The following is a 20302-nucleotide window of genomic DNA, read 5'->3' as shown; positions in this document are numbered from 1 at the left end:
TGTCATCTAGCGTGTGAAGCCTTTATAAGTAATAAACGGCCGTGGGTCGGCCGAGTCTTCGTTCCGGTTTTCATCGGGAGCAGTTCGCTCCGTGTCTCCTTCCTGCGCCGGCGCTAGCCGCGCGTTCGCCCGGTCGGGGCCCCCCGCTTGCCTGCCGCTGCCGACACAAGTAGCAATACTGTTAAACACAAAACTAACTTTTATTGGGCGAACCTGTGCCCACAAAACAGGCTACACTTATAGCACAACGATAGCGGCGAATACGGTCGGCGATCGTCGAAAATCTGATCAACGGGTCAAGTGCGTCGGCTTTTATAGAGCAGTCGTCGAATGTTCCAGACTAATCGTTCGGACCCGCATGCCTTCCACAAAGTTCTACACCATTCGCGTCAGGTGATGAAATCAGATAACATAAGGTTCGGCGACAACAGACAGCGGATAGAAGCATAGATAACTTTCCAGAAACTTTGGATACATGCAGGCGCGTCCCACGCTGTGCGATTACATTTGTTAGGCGGCAAAATGTGGTTGCCCAATACAGATAAGTACACGTGTCAATACCCCCCTTTTACAAAGCATCGTCCCGATGCTACAAATATAAAAGAGCGAAACACAAAAGGACACTTATTAAACATAAGTAACAAAACAACTAAAAGAAACAAAGTCCAAAGGTCAGTTACGCGAAGCCCCAAAGTTCATTAACGCTGGTAGTACGGCTTGAGTCGCACAACGTGGACTATTTCAGGTCATGAGCGGTGCTGCTGTGATAGCGAAATGCCGTCTGGCACGACCTCATAGTCCAGTGCACCAATACGTCGGATGATCTTGTACGGTCTTAAATAGCGACGCAAAAGCTTCTCGCTCAGTCCTCGTCGGCGTATTAAACCCAAACACGGTCACTGGGTTGGTACTCGACGAAGCGTCGTCGGAGGTTGTAGTGTCGGCTGTCGGTCCTCTGCTGGTTCTTTATTCGCAAGCGGGCGAGCTGTCGGGCTTCTTCGGCGCGCTGGAGATAGGTAGCGATGTCAAGGTTCTCCTCGTCAGTGACGTGCGGCAGCATGGCGTCGAGCGTCTTCGGGTTCCTGCCGTAGACCAGCCTGAACGGCGTGATCTGAGTTGTTTCTTGCACCGCCGTGTTGTAAGCGAATGTTACGTATGGCAGGACGGCATCCCAGGTCTTGTGTTTGAAGTCGACGTACATCGCTAGCATGTTGGCGAGGGTCTTATTCAGCCGCTCCGTAAGACCATTCGTCTGCGGATGGTAGGCCGTTGTCTTCCTGTGCCTTGTCTGACTGTATTTCAGAATGGCTTGGGTGAGCTCCACTGTAAAGGCCGTTCCTCTGTCAGTGATGAGGACTTCTGGGGCGCCATGTCGCAGCAGGATGTTTTCGACAAAGAATTTCGCCACTTCGGCTGCGCTACCTTTCGGCAGTGCTTTAGTTTCAACGAAGCGGGTGAGGTAGTCCGTCGCCATGACGATCCACTTATTTCCGGTTGTTGACGTCGGAAAGGGTCCCAGCAAGTCCATCCCGATCTGCTGGAATGGTTGGCAGGGAGGCTCGATTGGCTGTAGTAATCCGGCTGGCCTTGTCGGCAGTGTCTTGCGTCACTGACAGTCTCGGCATGTTCCGACATAACGGGCGACGTCAGCGGTCAGGCGCGGCCAATAATACTTCTCTTGTATCCTCGATAGTGTCCGGGAAAATCCGAGGTGTCCAGCGGTCGGATCGTCATGTAGGGCGTGCAATACTTCTGGACGAAGTCCTGACGGGACAACAAGAAGGTAGTTGGCGCGGACTGGTGAGAAGTTCTTCTTCACGAGTAGATTGTTTTGAAGCGTGAAGGAAGATAATCCGCGCTTAAATGCCCTCGGGACAACGTCGGTGTGCCCTTTCAAATATTCGACGAGGCCTTTTAGCTCCGGGTCTGCCCGTTGCTGTTCAGCGAAGCCTTCCGCACTTATCATTCCAAGGAAGGCGTCGTCATTCTCGTCGTCATGCGGCGGCGGGTCAATGGGGGCGCGTGATAAGCAATCGGCATCGGAGTGTTTTCGTCCGGACTTGTAGGTTACAGTGATGTCGTATTCTTGTAGTCTGAGGCTCCACCGTGCCAGTCGTCCTGAAGGATCCTTTATATTCGCTTGCCAACACAACGCGTGATGGTCACTGACGACTTTGAATGGCCTGCCATAAAGATAAGGGCGAAATTTAGCTGTAGCCCAAACGATGGCGAGGCATTCCTTTTCGGTCGTAGAATAGTTGCCTTCCGCTTTTGACAGCGACCGGCTAGTGTAAGCTATCACTTGTTCGACTCCGTTTCTCCTCTGGACTAGAACGGCACCGAGGCCTAGGCTACTGGCATCAGTATGGATTTCTGTATCGGCGTACTCGTCGAAGTGCACAAGTACCGGCGGCGACTGCATGCGTTGTTTGAGTTCTTCAAATGCATCGGCCTGCGGCGTTTCCCACTTGAACTCAACATCACATTTAGTTAGACGTGTCAACGGCTCAGCGATGTGTGAAAAGTCCTTGACAAAGCGCCTGTAGTAGGCACACGTGCCAAGGAATCTATGCACTGCCTTCTTGTTGATGGGTTGCGGGAACTCTGCGATGGCAGCTGTCTTGTGTGGGTCTGGACGGACACCAGATTTGCTGATTACGTGGCCTAGGAACAGAAGCTCAGAGTAAGCGAAGTGGCATTTTTCTGGCTTCAGAGTAAGCCCTGACGACTTGATGGCCTCTAGTACTGTCGCAAGCCGCTTGAGGTGATCGTCGAAATTTTCGGCGAAGACGACGACGTCCTCCAAGTAAACGAGACATGTCTGCCACGTCAATCCTGCTAACACCGTGTCCATGACGCGCTGGAACGTTGCAGGCGCCGAGCACAGTCCGAATGGCATAACCTTGAACTCGTAGAGGCCATCTGGGGTGATGAAGGACGTCTTTTCGCGATCTCTTTCGTCGACTTCTATTTGCCAATAGCCAGACTTGAGGTCCATCGACAAGAAGTATTTAGCGTTGCAGAGCCGATCCAATGCGTCGTTTATTCGTGCGAGGGGGTATACGTCCTTCTTCGTGATCTTGTTCAGACGACGATAATCGACGCAGAAACGTAGGGTTCCGTCCTTTTTCTCTACCAGGACAACGGGATGCCCACGGGCTTTTCGACGGCTGGATGATGTCGTTGCGCAGCATTTCGTCGACTTGTTCTCTTATAGCTGCACATTCTCGCGGCGAAACTCGGTAAGGGCTCTGGCGGATTGGTCGAGCGCACTCCTCGGTGATTATGCGATGCTTGGAGACTGGTGTTTGTCGAATCCTCGATGACGTCGAAAAGCAGCCTTTGTATCGGCGGAGCAGACTTCTGAGCTGCTGTTGCTTAATCACGGGGAGACCTGGATTAATGTCGTAGTTTGGTTCGGGAACCATCGTCGTCGGGGTAGATGCGGCGGAATCCGAGAGGACAAGCGCATTACTGGTTTCCAGAATTTCCTCGATGTATGTGATCGTCGTGCCCTTGTTGATGTGGTTGAACTCCTGGCTGAAGTTTGTCAGCAACACTTCAGTTTTCCCTCCATGCAGTCGAGCGATCCCTCTCGCGACGCAAATTTCACGGTCTAGCAGTAGATGTTGGTCGCCTTCGATGACGCCTTCTACGTCAGCGGGTGTTTCGGTGCCGACCGAAATAACAATGCTGGAGCGAGGCGGGATGCTCACTTGGTCTTCGAGCACACTCAAGGTGTGGTGAATACGAGGGCTCTCCGGCAGTATCGCTTGATCTTCCGACAGCGTTATTGACTTCGACTTCAGGTCAATGATTGCGCCGTGTTGGTTCAGGAAGTCCACACCGAGAATGACGTCTCGTGAACACTGTTGGAGGATAACGAAGGTAGCAGGGTAAGTCCTGTCATGAATGGTTATTCTTGCCGTGCAGATTCCAGTCAGCGTGATGAGGTGTCCTCCAGCGGTTCGAATTTGAGGGCCTTCCCATGCAGTTTTAACTTTCTTCAACTGCGCTCCGATGGGTCCACTTATGACGGAGTAATCGGCTCCTGTGTCCACTAAAGCGGTGACTGCGTGTTCGTCGAGAAGCATGTCGAGGTCGGTGGTTCTTTGTCTGGCGTTGCAGTTAGGTCTCGGCGTCGGATCACGGCTGCGTCATGTTGAACTGAAGCTGGAACGTCGCGTCGTCAGGTCGTCTTTCGTCGTCGTATTCTTTGCTTCCAGACTTCGTCGGGACGGCGGCGTGTCGTTATGTCGTCGAGGTAGTTTCTTCGGTGTCTTCGTCGGCGGCGGAGGATCTTCGTCAGTTCGACGAACAGCAACCGCACCTCCATCGGTTGCTGCTTTTAGTTTTCCGGATACGGGCTCGCTGACCGGCCCCAGGCTGGGCCAGTGTATGGTCGGCGCTGCGGCGACAGGTAGCGACCTGGTGATGGCGAACGCGACGGTCGTCGAGAGCTCCACTGAGTAGCGGCGAGGTAGTCGGGGATATCGCGAGGGCGTTCACCTTGCTGCGGGCGCGGATCATTCACGGCGAAACCTCGCAGTCCCATCTCCCGGTATGGGCATCGTCGGTAGACGTGACCCGCTTCTCCGCAGTGGTAGCAGAGCGGGCGGTGGTCAGGAGCGCGCCAAACTTCTGTCTTCCTCGGGTAGCTGCGCTGGGTGACGGGTGGGCGTGCTGGTGGCGGCGGTGGTGGTCGACGGAATTGCGGCGTTACGGAGCCCTGGCGTGGTCGTAGAGGGGGGGACCCTGACGGCGGCGTAGGTCATCGCTTGCGGCTGAGGCTGCGGCGATTGAGGGGCTACTCCGAGTTGTTGTTGGAGCTGCTCACGTACGGCGTCGGCAATCGAAGCCACTTGACGCTGTGATGATGGGAACAGGTTCTGTAGCTCCTCCCGCACGACAGCTCGGATAGTCTCGCGTAGGTCGTCGGTGGCCAGTGACTGAACTCCGGCGCAGTTTGTCGAGTTCGTGCGGCCGTCGAATTGCCGGTTTCGCATCTCGAGTGTCTTCTCGATGCTGGTAGTCTCGCGAAGAAACTCGTCTACGGTCTTCGGTGGGCTTCGTACCGTTCCGGCAAAAAGTTCCTCCTTCACACCACGCATGAGTAGGCGGACTTTCTTCTCCTCGGGCATTTCAGGGTCGGCGTGGCGGAAGAGACGGCTCATTTACTCCACGAAGATCGCGGTTGTCTCATTAGGTAGCTGCACCCGGGTTTCTAATAGCGCTTGGGCTCGTTCTCGGCGCACGACGCTTGCGAATCTCTGCAGGAAGCCGCTACGGAAAAGTTCCCAGGTTGTTAAGGTGGCTTCTCGGTTCTCGAACCACGTCCTGGCTGCATCTTCCAATGCGAAAAAGACATGGCGCAGTTTGTCGTCGCTGTTCCAGTTGTTAAACGCGGCGACTCTCTCATACGTCTCAAGCCAGCTTTCCGGGTCCTCGAAAGTTGAACCGCGGAACATCGGAGGCTCCCTGGGCTGCTGCAGCACGACGGGGGACGCTGGGGCTGCCATTGGGGTGGACTTGGTGGCGATCTTCTTGGTCGTGTCAGGCAAAAGTCCGTGCTCCGGGGGCAGTCCTTGCAGCCTGCGGCTACCTCGCTGGTTCTTGGCGACGTTGGTGTCTTCCGCATGAGGACTTCGGTCACGGCTTTGTGGGGGCATCCGGTACATGAACGCAAAGCACCTCCACCAGATGTCACGTGGTCGTGACGTCAAAGAACACAGTAGCAATACTGTTAAACACAAAACTAACTTTTATTGGGCAAACCTGTGCCCACAAAAGAGGCTACACTTATAGCACAACGATAGCGGCGAACATGGTCGGCGATCGGTCGAAAATCTGATCAGCGGGTCAAGCACGTCGGCTTTTATAGAGCAGTCGTCGAATGTTCCAGACTAATCGTTCGGACCCGCGTGCCTTCCACAAAGTTCTACACCATTCGCGTCAGGTGATGAAATCAGATAACATAAGGTTCGACGACAACAGACAGCGGATAGAAGCATCGATTACTTTCCAGAAACTTCGGATACATGCAGGCGCGTCCCACGCTGTGCGATTACATTTGTTAGGTGGCGAAACATGGTTGCCCGATACAGATAAGTACACGTGTCAATAGGTTTGTGAGTGCTAGGATTCACCTCAATTTGAAGAGAGAAACAGTAAAATTGGTCAAGAAGCAACGGGCCAATGTATAGGCAGTAAAGGTAAAAGCAGACAAATTCAGGTTGGTACTTGCCAACAAATATGCAGCCTTAAAACAGAGAGATGAAGATGACATAGTGGTAATGAACGAGACCATAACTAGGCTGGCTTCAGAAGCATCAACTGAAATGCAGGCAAGGCACCGAGACAACCAGTAGGCAAGCTCTCCCAAGTAACAAAGGACCTAATAAAGAAACGACAAAGAATGAAAGTGTCCAACTCAAGAGATAAGATAGAATCTCCGGAACTGTCAAAACTGATGAACAAGGTGAAAATGAGGGGTATTTGAAATTATAACATGAGAAAGACTGAAGAAGCTGTAAAAAATGGACACAGCCTGAAATCAGTGAGAAGGAAACTTGGCATCGGACAAACCAGGATGTATGCACTGAAAGATAAGCAGGGTAATATTTATATATTTAATATACCTTACAGGTCCCTTGACAGGGCATTGAGTAAAGGGGGTAACAAAAGGGCAAAGTGTCTCGACAGAGCACAAACATCTGAAAGGTTGGTTCATATAATTAGCTATCTCTTGTATTTTTATCTGTTGTGCCTTAATGCTTAATTTAGGTCTCAACATCATCAAAAAGTGATTTTTTGGCAACTTCAGGAGTAAATTTCTAGAAAAGCATGATTTCCTATCTGAACATTATTTTTAGCATAAACTATAGCAACAGGAAAAAATTTTAAATATTGGAGCTGGAACATCAACGATGCTTATGGAAAAAATTTGTCAGAACGCACAATTTTTTGCTTTTTAATTGAGCCAAATAAATGCGGAAAATTAATAAATGCATACACTTATGACGTAATGTGAAAGAACCAAGGGAGTAGAATATTCTAAAATAAAATTTGGCATTGTACCTAGTTTCACTCTTGAGTTTTAGAAATTTGCCTCCAATCAACATTTGCTCCTTTGGGAAAACTTGAAAGCGCACTTACGTCACCCAAAATATTTGTTTTGTGAGAAATACTTAGGTGAAAATTCATTCCCACTATAGTGAACTAGTCGAACTTTTTTCCAAGAGAATCGACAATGGTTGCACTTAGGGTCTGGGATGTTTCGCATGAAATGACCCACATGCGAAACACAAGATACGATGCTGTGTGCACAGCTGTGCATCCCAAGATTGTGCATCAAAAGCAAAAGCACTGATGGAGATAATGATACTTAAAAGATGTCATATATCGTATTTGCAGAATTCTACTGCGCCCCCAATTAGAATGCGCAATTATTTATTTATTTATTTAAAATACCTTACAGGCCCCTTGACAGGGCATTGAGTAAGGGGGGTAACAAAAGTGCAAAGTGTCTCGACAGAGTATAAAAATACAGCTCAAATTTGCAATTAACAAAAAGAAACAGAGAGATTGATGATAATGTGCTATGATGACAATATAAATTTGGGCAGGAAAGAGGATAACATGAATAAAAAATATTGGCTTGCATAATACACATGGCAAAACTTGTGGGGGTTCCTCTCTGCGTGCGGCTAGGGCTGAAGGCAAGCTCCGGATCTAGCCCCACACAGTCACTTCGTGGTACTCTCAACTCGTAGCGCGGGAATCGCGGCTACGCTGGATTCGAACGAATAAGGCAACCAGCGGCATCAACGGTAATAATGTTTATTGCTATTAGCAATAATGAACACTCGCAGAGGGATGTCCTCTCAGTAATAGTAGTAAATAGGCTTGCCTCGTTGTCTGGGTGGGTCAGACAAACGAGGTCACTCACGGGATGCGGCAGGTGCTTTCGTCCAGGTGGTCCAGGTGTCGGCGTCCCAAGAGAGAGGGTCTCCCGCGGTGGCGCGCTTTTATGCCTTTGTACGTTTTTTGCGAGGGGAAGTCCTCCTCACCCGCCGGTGACGTCTCCCTTTCCCGTGAGCCGCGTGGGGGGAGAGGGGTACGCGCGTCACCAGAGCGACGGAGAAAGGGAGGGCGCGTAGTGCCTCTCTCCCTTGTCTACGCCGGCCCGACCCGTCCGCCACGTGCGAACGGGACGCCGCGGGTACGCGGGAGGAAAGGGAGGCGGGTGCTCCCCACGCACTGCAAACAAGAACGACAAAGTATACCAATTACAGTGACAACAGTAAAAAGAAAAGAAACTGCAACCAAAGATAGACAGCCAAATATGCAGATTCTAGGCACAGGAACAGTTGTCATTGTTTGAAAGACGCACAAGGGAAGAGCATGATAAAAAACTCGGGACCTAATTGCGTGCACAGTAAAAACATTTTTCAATAAAGAATGTACTCGGCAACAAAGTGGGATACTGAGAAAAAAAGAAAGCAGGAAAACACGTGCAGTGGTACAAAGAAATGACAGATGTCTTTGGCCTTAAAGCGGTAAAAATAACAGATAAATAAATACATGGGGGGGGGGGGTACAGAACATGGCATAAGAAGTAAAAGAAAATTGGAAAAACTAGTGGTAAATTTCTATTGCTAAAAGAAAGAGTGCAGAAGTTGACGGAAACTATCGTGGTCTGATTCGGATGCGATGTTGTCTGGAAGACCATTCCACAAATGTATGATGCGAGGAAAAGCAGATGAGTGAAAACATCAGTTGACCCATGTAATTGCGTGAAATTTAAGTGATTATGTAGCTGACATGATGTAATGGAAGGAGCATCAAGATGAAGTTGGAATGGTCTGTTGCTGTATGCGTATTTGTGAAAAAGGCATAAAAGGGCAATTTCGCGGTGAGCACTAAGGGTTTGAAGTGAAAGATTGAGCTCAATTTGCATTTTGCTGTTATGATTGTCATAATTGCATGAAATGAAATGGGTGGGTCTATTCCGAACCGCTTCAAGCATGTTAATTAAATAATTGTGGCAGGAGGGCCAGATAGATGCGGCGAATTCAAGCTGTGGGCGAACGCAGGTATGATAAGCTAGTTGATGAGCATGAGTGGGACAGCTATGTAAGTAAATATCCTAAAGATTTTGAAGCTTTTGCACATATGGTGGTAATATAGTGAGACCAGGAGAGGCTGGGTGTGAAATAAATACCAAGGTACTTATAAGATGATGCCTGCAACAGTGGATAATTATTAAGGGTGTAGCAGTAGTTGGAAATGTTTTGCTTGCGTGTGAAGGAGATTATTTAGCATTTTTCTATATTCAGCAACATGAGCCATTTTTTTGCACCAGTTGTTAATTCGCTAAAGGTCATTTTGCAGTGTTAAGTGGTCGTCGGTACAGGTTATTGGATGATATATGATGCAAATGTCAGCACAGATTCGCAGATGGGAAGAAATGTTTTCTGGCAAGTCGTTTATATAGATTTTTCTTGTGTCGCCTGCAAAATTTTTGGCTTCACTTGTTGCCAAAGAAGCAATCAATTTCGAATCTTCTGATAAATGGCACTGCGGTAACGGATTGGAAGGACGTATAGAATGCCTTAAACCTTTACTTCTGTTCCATGTTCACCAGGGATGATGATGTAACTCCACAATTCAATGCTTTTGACGAAATTCCTGCAATAAATAATCCATCTGTTAGTGAAGAGGGTGTACTGACACTTCTGCTCAATCTAGGTATCAGAAAGTCGCCGGGAATCGACCGCATTCCTGCTTCCTTTGCCTTCTGTAACGCTGAATGGTACGCAAAGTACCTATGCTTGATATATGATAAATCATTGTCGCATGCTGAACTTCTGAACGATTAGAAACATGCTAAAATCACACCGATACCGAAAACCGACGACCGGTCTCTTGTCTCTTCCTACAGGTCTATGTATTTCCTTATTATGTACTTGTGCGAAGATACTTGAGCACATTATATTAGCACATATTTCCACTTTTGCTGAGAAAAACTGCATTATTGATAGCTTACAGCATGGTTTCTGCCGCAAACATTCCATGGTAATTCAACTATTAGAAATTGCCCATGATTTTGCAGCAGCATTAGATAAGGGCAATCAAATAGGCATGATATTTCTGGATTTCGAGAAAGCTTTTGATAAAGTATGCCACCAAAAACTGCTTTTGAAACTTCAACCTATTCTGAAAAACGATACATTGCTCGCATGGCTAGTGGCATACTTATCATTCAGGCATCAAATAGTATATATTGATGAAATCTGTTCGAAATCTGCCCCTGTAGAGTCCGGTGTTCCTCAGGGTTCCGTCTTGGGGCCATTACTTTTCTTGGTTTTTATAAATGATATTGCTGCCAATATATCAATTAAAATATGTCTGTTTGTCGATGATTGTATACTTTACCATGAGATTTTGTGCCACGACGATCAGGAATGATTAAATATGTCTCTACATAAAACTCGGGCCTGGTGCTCAACTTGGCAAATGTGCATTAATTATAAAGAAACAGTAGCTATGACTGACATGCAAAGTTAGTCCTTTGAAGCTCCACTACACCATCGATAACAACACCTTATCTCAGGTTACAAAATACAAGTAATTAGGAATAATAATTACATCACATCTGAAATGGAATGACCGCATAACGTACACTGTAAATAAAGCAAGGAAATGACTTGGATATTTAAGAAGAACCCTTAGTAAATCCTCAACAGAAATTAGACTAGTCGTGTACAAAACATTCATCAGATCAGTTCTAGAATATGCAGCAGCTGTTTGGAATCCACAAACAAAAAGCAATATTACCAAACTTGAGAATGTCCAACACAAATGCGTCAGGTTCATACATAATTTTATAGTTGGAAAAAATCCTCATCAGCCCATTTGCAAACAGCCAATTAGAGACACTACAGGTAAGACGACACTAGGAAACAATAAAAATGTTCTACTTAATTTACCATAACCAAATTGGAATAAACAAAAATGCATGTTTTCATTAAATTACCCAGCGGCAAATCTGTTCTTTCCTTTCAAAGAAGGTGAGTGAGTTCTTGTGCAGAACAAATGTGTTCAAAGCCTCATTTTTCCAGAGCACAATTTGCACATGGAATAACCTACCTGCCAATGAGTGTTCACATGGAATAACCTACCTGTTGAGTGTTCAACAGTTTCTTCTTTCTTGAGTGCGTTCTGCAATAGCTAACAATGCGCATATTGTCGTGCCATTGTGTTTGTACTTCGCTTTGTACGTCTGTGTAGGTTCTTTTAATGTCGTACTTGGTCGACCAAATGTACATCATATTCTTATATACTGTATTGCTATGTACCCCCACTCCTGCCTAAAGCCTGACATCCAGGCTGGCAGTATGTAATAAATAAATAAAAACATAGGGGGTTGAGGATGCACCCCTGTGGTGCGCCTGAAGTTACGTGAGATAGGGGGATTGGAAATTGTTAATAACTGTGAACTGCTGGCCGAGTGAAAGAAAATTACGGAGCCAAAATAGTTCTGTACTTAATTCTAGTAACTGAGTTTTGCAAGAGAAACCTCTCCTGAATCCGTGTTGGTTGTTGAAAAATAAATTATTAGATTCTAAGTGTTGGTAAACATGACAAGCGATTGTGTGTTCAAGAAGTTTGCAGCCGATGCAATTTAAGGAAATTGGACGGTAGCTTTCGGGAGTACGTTTATCGTCGGCTTTAAACACAGGCACTGTTTTACCAATTTCACAATTGGAGGGAAGTTGACCTGTCACTAAAGAACGCCTGAAAAGCTGGTATAAAATGTTAGCAGAAACAGAGGCAGTGTTTTTAAGAATTTTAGAGTTAATATTGTGAGTGCCAGCTGAAGTGGATGACTCAAGGTTATTAATTAGAAGTATTATGCCCTCGGCAGTTGTTTCAGTCGGTTCCATATATGCAAAGTCAAGTTTGGGTACCTATGGAACATCATAATGGTCTTCCTGGATGAAGGCAAATGAAAATGCAGGTGGTATGGGTTTCCTTTGTAGCAATTGCTACGAATGGGTGGATGTCTGATTTTCCCTTTATAATTACTTCTCTCCACCTTGCGGGCTTCCGCAGAACTACTGCGTCAAACACTTGCCTTTGCTTCGTGTGTTGTCGACAAATTCGACTTTGCCCTGCCATCTGCTAGCCGCCTGGTTAGCGCAGATGGTAGAGCGGCTGCCCCGGAAAGGCGGTGGTCCCGGGTTTGAGTCCCGGACCAGGACGAATTTTTCTTCAACTCTGAGACTTTTCTTTCGAGGAACCCGTATGGGTTTCCTTTGTAGCGATTGCTATGAATGGGTGGATGTCTGATTTTCCCTTTATAATTTCGGTATATGTGAAAATTGTTAGGATCAGGCAGAATTTCTCTATCAGTGATTCCAGGGTATAGCCACATTTCGGTAAGGGTAAGTATGTCGCAGTTGCTGTCGTCAAGGGAGGAACGGACCAAATCCATTTTGGCAGTAGGTCGCGGATATTAATAGATGATAGCAATAATGAGGAAATGGCTTGATGTGATTCAGCTTTATTCCGGTCCTGTATTCAATGTTAAACTTTAGCTATCTACTAGCTAGCACAACTTAGTATTGATATCATAAATGTAAGTGTTCTTATTAAGCAAGCGGTCAAGCAGGCGGTTCTTATTAAGCAGGCCAACAATTTTTGCCTTGCTTGTTGCATCGCTAGAGAAAAATCTTCGCCGATGGAAATTGTCATTCCTTTTAATTTTTGTGCCGAAGACAAAATTTGCTGCTCGTCTTTGAAGAAGGTTAGCTTTGCGATAATCAATCTAGTTTTTCCTTCGGTGAACTTGCCGAGCCTGTGAACACGCTCGAATTGTGAACTAGTGGTCATTATTTCTAATTGTTCAGAGCAAAAGGTTATTTTCTCCTCGGCCTTGGCTTATTCTTCCTCATTATCTTCAATCCCGAAAAAGAGAAGATTGCTAGGTTGCCGCTGCCCTGTTTTCAGCATCGTCGCAACGAGACATAATTGCTGCCAGCTGATTTGAAACCTTGAGCAGGCTGTCATCAGTAGAACCTTCGGTGTTAGTTACGCTGTGTTGCAATCATTACCTTGAGGGCAGCGACTTTGGCGTTAGCCGTTTTGTGCTCGTCACTTACTCATTTCAGATGAGCTAACATTGTGGCATGATCAGCTACCAGTTTATCAGTGCTTTTTAAGGCCGAAGCAAAGGCATCAGCTACGACTTTACTCATGGGGCCCGGGTTCGGTTCAACATCGCCAGAGAGCATAAGCAATATGTTTAGGAAGTCAGAACACAGGTTGTACAGAATACGCAATAATTGCTTCACCATAAAACTCTGGTGGGCACGATACCGCAATAAAACAAGAATGGCTGCACTTGGTACAGGAAGCACCCCTCATATAACTAACCTGTAGCAGCAGAGGACGTAAGTCACCCATCCCATCTAGAGTGTATTTCTCAGACATTATCAAACTACCGACTACTGTAAAATCCTGAGAGATAGCCCATCTAAAATCGGGAGAAAATCGAGTGACAATGTAAGGTGGGCTAACTTTCAGTGTGGTGGGTAACTTTCGGTTTTTTTAAGCCGGGAGCTTAGTCAGGGGTGGGTTATCTTTTGGGGGTGGGGCATCTCTCGGGATTTTATGATAGCAGCTTTTTGTCTGGGGTCCTATCCTTTGTTGAATGAGTGAAGTAAAAGGAACTGCTACAGTATCTAATAGCATCTATTTATATCTGTATTATTGTGCAGGGACGTGCGATGACTACACCAGTGGCGATCTAGTGTTTGTGAACAGTTTGCCGTGGAGTCGATCAGAGATCGTCTCCGTGCCCTGGCACCGTGAGGAGCTATCCAAGCGCTGTTGGATCGAAGGTGTGGACGACAACGCCATGCAGCAAGCAGAACGTGGCACACTGGTTTCGATTGTGGCTCCCCCTGCTGGCTATAAAGTGCTCCGAGGCATCTCATCTCAAAAGGTTTCCGTCTTGGCTGGTAAGACCTGTTTCCGAGATCACATTTGACAAGGCTTCATTTATTGTATCCCCTGGTGTTGCCATTGCAACAGTCGGGAAAAGCTGCAGTCAAGCAGTACTGCTTCCTGCTGAGACATCAGCTCTTACTGCGAGCGTTGCACAGAATTTTACACTAAGGAGAAGCACTAAATCAGTTTAGACTGATATAGTATTCTTTCAAAACCGTTATTTTCGTTTCGTTTCGTGGCAAGGGGTTGATTACTAAAAAAATTAAAGCCAAGCTAAGTAGCAGTGTGCCGAGTCAACATCCTGGATTTTATAGTACATATATAATCTTGTATTTGGTTTTCATGCATTAGAAGTTCTTGAAGCTTGCTAATTTCAGTTGGTGGTTCCTTCAGAATACAATGTAGTACACATATAACAACAAAAAAAAAAGAAGAGAAAATTGCAGTTTTGCTTGAGGCAAAGCATTGATTGCGATAGCAAATCATTAGTGGGCTGCATGAAGTATAGTTAGTAGTTGTGTTGGCTGTATAGATTGCAGTAATTCACTTACCAACTAAATACTAACAAATAACTAAATAGCTAATACAATAACTAACTAACAAGCATGGTGTCACGTGCGCTCATGCATACATAAACAGATCTCACTCAATGGCCATGGACACTCGCTGTCAGAACACTGGCGTGGTGAAGAGTGGCAGCACTGCCAAGCGAACGCATTGTGTTTGGCTTCAACTTGTCATTGAATCTTGAGATTAGGCACCTCCAACACTAGGCAGGGTGTCTACCAACCGGGAAAACCGGGAATTCTCAGGGATTTTCAATATTCTGGAAAAACTCAGGGAAAACTCAGGGAATTTGCGCTTCTATCAGGGAAAATTAACTGTAATTTTATTGAAAGGGAAAGAAAGTCGCGGTAAAGCTGGCTCGAGTAGGAGGAGTTGCCTCTGTTTAGTCAACGACCGACTTTCCGGACGACCCGATAAATCGGACGGCTTCGCGGCACGACCACGTACCCCATAGAGCCTATGTATAATAACGTCTGAAATTTCGGATGCAAGAACCCTACGCCATCCGATTTTCCGGACTTTTTGCCGTCATGGCAGGTCCGAAACGGGATTAATAAAATCACCACCGCCGCCGTTTTGATTACCTCGTCGCTCCTCGAACCGGCGCACTCGCACGCAGATCCGCTGGCAGCCGTAGCCACCACCGCAGCAACGCTAGGCCTAGCTGCTTCTGCGTTCGCTGTTAAGCTTTTTGCCGTTCTGTGCCGTGTTTTTCATTGAAAAATTCGCCACTGCCAGCAATGGCACCGACTCCGCCTTGGTGGTCCTCGCGATTGGCTTCGAAGTTCGGAAAGCACGACGCGTTGCATGATGCCGGTTGCCGCAAGTCAGCTTCGCCTCACAACAGCAATATTACGCAGTGAAGTATGCGCAAATTATATTATTGCGGTGAAGCTCAACAAGCGTGGAAAGGGGCAATTGTCGCGGGACACAGTATGTATCCCTTAATTAAACACGCGTGCACCCGCTTCCTCCTGTCACAGGATGAGCACCGATATGCATAATAATAAGGCAGGCCTTCAGAGCTTTTTCTGATGTGCTGCGGCGGTAAAAGACATGCACTGGTGTACCAACAATTTCTGGAGTGTGTGTGTGGGGGGGAGGGGGGGGGGCAAATCGCAGGTCTGATCTTTCACTCTCTGTGTGTATGTGTGTGTGTGTGTGTGTGTGTGTGTGTGTGTGTGTGTGTGTGTGTGTGTGTATATATATATATATTGCCAATTACTATTACAATAAGTGCAATAGCCTGGAAATGCTTCTGTTATATGTATATTTAACCGACAGGGACCTATTTATCAATCACACATGGTGAACCTTGAAGGCCCGAAAAATGAGCTGAATTTGCATTTATCTCTTGCAACTATATAACATCTCAAGATGATACAGGGGCAAAAGGCAATGAGTGCGCCCACAGTGGTCTCGGATCGCACCCAGTAGGAGCAGTACGGCGTACATAAAAAGGCACATTTGCTACAAAGAATGTGAATAATTCAACAAAGAATTGTACTTGCTGCTGAAGTCTACAACATAAATGTATCGCTAGTTTAGGTAATAGTACTGTCGAGGTTATATGCAATGACGTACAGTCAACATAAATTACTTGTAATATCCACACACACACAAAAAAATGGACTCTCCATCCCGGCCCTGCAACAGGGGATGTCCAGTGAGGCTGTTAAAAACCTCCACTACGACTGCTGAGGAGGAGGGTGTGCCATGCTTTGGTGCTTTATAACGCCCCCACCACTCAATTTCCACTGGATTTGATATCTGTTGAGTTCACAGTTATTACAGGTTAATTGGATAAATTCTTTGTTCTCGAAACACATTCATAAAGCTATGAATAGCTTACATGCGTAATATACTAAAATATCATAATTAGTTCTCTATCTTTGAAGTTTGCCTTTATTTTCGCCAAATATAAACAAAATGTATTGTTTAGTTCATGGAGGACATCGCTGAAAGAAAGACTGAAGTTGTTATGACGCATGAAAGTAAGGAAAGAAAAATGACAGCTCATTATATTTACGCTTTTAACCGGACCAGGAACGTAAAAATTTTGTCGCATTGTAGTTACAATGGCCCCCCTCCATTTTCCACAAAATATGAACCTGTTGTAAACTACAGCATGTCGAGACACTGGGTAGTATAGTTGATAGCGGCCATATCACACGCTCTAATGCTTGAATAAGAAAATTTTACAAAAGCTGTATTTGATCCAACCACTTCGCACAGGAAGTTTCCATTGGGCACCACCAATTTTCGCTAAATTTGGTCTTGGTGGCTTGTATAGTGCTGCCAGAACAGCGGGCTCAATTCTTCCGCTCTCGTTAGACATGCTTAAACATGCTGGAGTGCTTGCATACGTAATTTATTATGAAAGCCATCTATATTGAATTTCACCTCCACACCATCCATTAATTTGCCCTTACAGTCACCAAACCTAACGAAGCTGCCTTCTTTAGTTCAGTTAGGCCAGAAGCCGAAATTAATATGTCACGCATGACAAAGAATGAAAAAAAGAGGGTTCAATGATTATTCGTAACCCTTCACAATAACCCAGAAATATTAAAACTGTGCGACACATTGCACTTGAATTGCTGCCTATTCCTTCAAAGTATAAAGTATCATAAACTCTCTTGGGACAATAGCAATAGTGGGATAATTTCAAACACTTGTTCACAATTTTTTGATGCTGTATTTCATCAACACGCATTTACCATCGCACATAAACTTGCTGTATTGTTCCCCTTATGTTTATCTCAGTTGTTATTGTAATTATGCAAGCGCAGCCATCTAAGTTTTACACCGCTCGTAAAACAGACTAATAAGGCTATGGACCACTTGCATACCTATTCTACTCAAAAATGCACATTTAACCCATCCATTTGGAGCATCGCCTAGACCTTATCCATACCATGCCCCTAATTTCCCCTAGAAATAAACAAGATGCCTTGTTTAGCTCACCGAGAACACCGGAGAAACAAACTACGAATCTCGTAATAGTATCCCCTTCAGTCACGGCATAACATTTGCGAATGCAACTCATTTTTGTCATTACTGTGTAGTGGTTACAAGGAATAGACAGTGCACATTAGGCTTTGAGTAAACTGCACATTCTGCTTTCTTAAGGTACACCCATTCCACTTCTCAGTAAAATGTCTTACTTCATATGACCGCTTTCACGAAGGCATTGCCCTCTTTGACGTCCCTTCAAAGAGGGTAATGCCTTCGGGAAAGCGAAGTTGGGGTTTGGGTAGTAATCGCAAAAGATTATTTCTCCCTTATTGTAATGCTTGGGCCCAATAATTAACCTTTGCAAGTAACTTGAGTGGGTGATTCAATATATTTATTGGAGAAACGTAGCACGTCTGACTTTACAATTAATGAATATTAGTTACTGTGTATATACGATGGGTCACTATAAAATTCAGAGGCATTCTCCCGCCTTGACTTGCCTTCTATATGGAGTCTCCAGCACCTTAGGATAAAATTGACAGAAATAGCTCATCTTCGAAAATATTTGCTTCTGTATGCATCTCCTTTTTATTCGTATTTGAGAATGTCTCACTATGAGTTTTACGCATTTTTTCCAATATATCTTTTTTTCGCTGTGCATTTTACTAACTCCTCCCTTCTGTTTTCTTCTTGAATAAAGTAAACACTACCCCTTACTATTCAAGCTGGATTAAGTCGTTTTGTAGTTTTTAGCATGCTTACTAGAGAGTGACACCATCGGATGACATGGTATCAGCACGTCTTTTGACATAAAACAGAGTTCTGTGTCGCTCAGGGAATTTGGCAAAGGGACTCAGGGAAAACCTGGAAAACTCAGGGAATTTGGAAGTGTCAACTTGGTAGACACCCTGAAAGCGCACGACCGCGTTAAGTGGTCAAGCTAACGCACTCACCTGCCTCCCTTCCTTCCCTCTTAGTGTGTGTGCTAGAAGGAAGACAGTGCCCATCAAGCCACTATTGTTCTCAGCTCACCCTCTCACGCTTTCTTTCGCGCTTACAGCAAACAGTGCTGTGGGGCGCAATAGGATCTTATGGCACTTGAAATTTATATGGTACATTAGAACGATGGCGATGGTGGAAATTCAGCTGGAGTGTCGCAATAATCGGTATCCTAAAAATATTAAATCGGCCTAAACATATGCCGTCAAAATATGTTTCATTATGGTGAGCTGATCTGAAAATTTCAAAGCAGGTGTGCCTCCGGTCTTTCATTCTTCACATCTTTTCTGGCTTATCAACCCTCGTCTCGCAGTAAATGTGGCAGTTTTGCTTTTGTAGGTGCCTAATTTAATAATGCAGCTAAACTTATTTCTCTCCTGTGTCCCTTAGGACAAATGTCGAGTAGCCTGGAACTTAGTACTAAAAGAGAACAAAAAAGGTTCAATGGCAGACGAGTGTATGTGTGTATGTTGTAGTAACTTTGGTTCATATCCTACTTTAGTGTGAAACACAGTATGAAAGGCCGGAAAGAGGTGTGTCAAGTCCCTTGTACCATGTTTGGTATAAATCGAGATATTAATATCACCAGCATGCCAAAACTACATTCCGTAGTTATTCGGGCTTGAGAACCTATGTTATCACTGGAGGCTGACCATTTTACGTCAGTTGACTGCTGCGTCGGGTTAATTAATGAGTGAGCAACATTCCCGTACAAAACAAGGGTTTATTAAGCCTAACATATTGGGCCAACTTGGTTCCTTCACAAGAGTTAATTTACTTTTTTGGTGTAAATTTTAAAGAATGTTTCCTGCCATCACTTAATCCCCAACGAAGGGGCTAAGTTGGCCTCAAAATGTTGGGTTTCATAAATTTCGGCTTTAGTTTAATAAATTGCAGCTAGATTAAGAAACTTGACACTCCAGTGGCTCTAACAAGAGGGCCTTGTCTCTGACCTTTTATGCCATCATAAAAGCAGGGTGTCTGGCAACCTTGAAAACCTTAAACAATCATAGAAATTGTGAGCATTTGGAAAACTGATTGAAGTTGCATATTTATGTAGGCTGGTTCCCTGTAAAGTTATTAGGCTCTTAGCAGCACCGCAAGCCAACTCTTCTGCATAATTCTATTTTTAATCACCATAGTGAAAGATTTGATTTGTAAATTAATTATTGCATTTGCTTGTCACTCAACGCAGCCACATGCTTAGCCCCTGCAATGCACTTGCAAGACAGTGCAACCTTCTACTTGCATCTTGTACGTCGTCGTGAAGGATATTGATAGGGCTGCTGAGCACGAGGTCGCGGGATCGAATCCCGGCCCCGGCGGCCGCATTTCGATGGGGGCGAAATGCGAAAACATCCATGTACCTAGATTTAGGTGCACGTTAAAGAGCCCCAGGTGGTCGAAATTTCTGGAGTCCTCCACTACGGTGTGCCTCATAATCAGAAAGTGGTTTTGGCGCGTAAAACCCCATAATTTAATTTAATTTAATTAAGGATATTGATAGTTATAGGAGCATACATGGGTGCATGCCAACAACATATTTTTTTTTCATGAGTTGATGCTGCATAGCGTTTGCATTATAGCATCTGTGCATGAGTACAGTTTTCATTAACCTAACAAATTTAGTGGGTTGCACTGTCACATACATTAGGCACCAACATACGAAGACCATAGATGGCAGAAGGGTCTGACATAGCACAGACCTAAAGCGCAGAGCAGTTGTGACTCCTCACTAATGCGCTTTGTTGCACTATTAAAA

The 20302-nt window shown here is 45.5% G+C and overlaps 1 protein-coding gene across 2 annotated transcripts in view; it reads left to right on the top strand.

The window, feature by feature from the left end:
• LOC142583412 (alpha-mannosidase 2C1-like) overlaps window positions 1-20302 on the top strand; it is a 255564-nt gene that overhangs the window by 132044 nt on the left and 103218 nt on the right. For both annotated transcript variants that reach the window (XM_075693863.1, XM_075693862.1), the window contains exon 11: window positions 13785-14027. In XM_075693863.1, the coding sequence (XP_075549978.1) occupies window positions 13785-14027 (243 nt within the window). The remainder of the gene's footprint in view (window positions 1-13784; window positions 14028-20302) is intronic.

The sequence above is a fragment of the Dermacentor variabilis genome, chromosome 5 (assembly GCF_050947875.1).
Source record: "Dermacentor variabilis isolate Ectoservices chromosome 5, ASM5094787v1, whole genome shotgun sequence".
Lineage (NCBI taxonomy): Eukaryota > Metazoa > Arthropoda > Arachnida > Ixodida > Ixodidae > Dermacentor > Dermacentor variabilis.
This window is presented reverse-complemented; position numbering and strand designations above follow the sequence as displayed.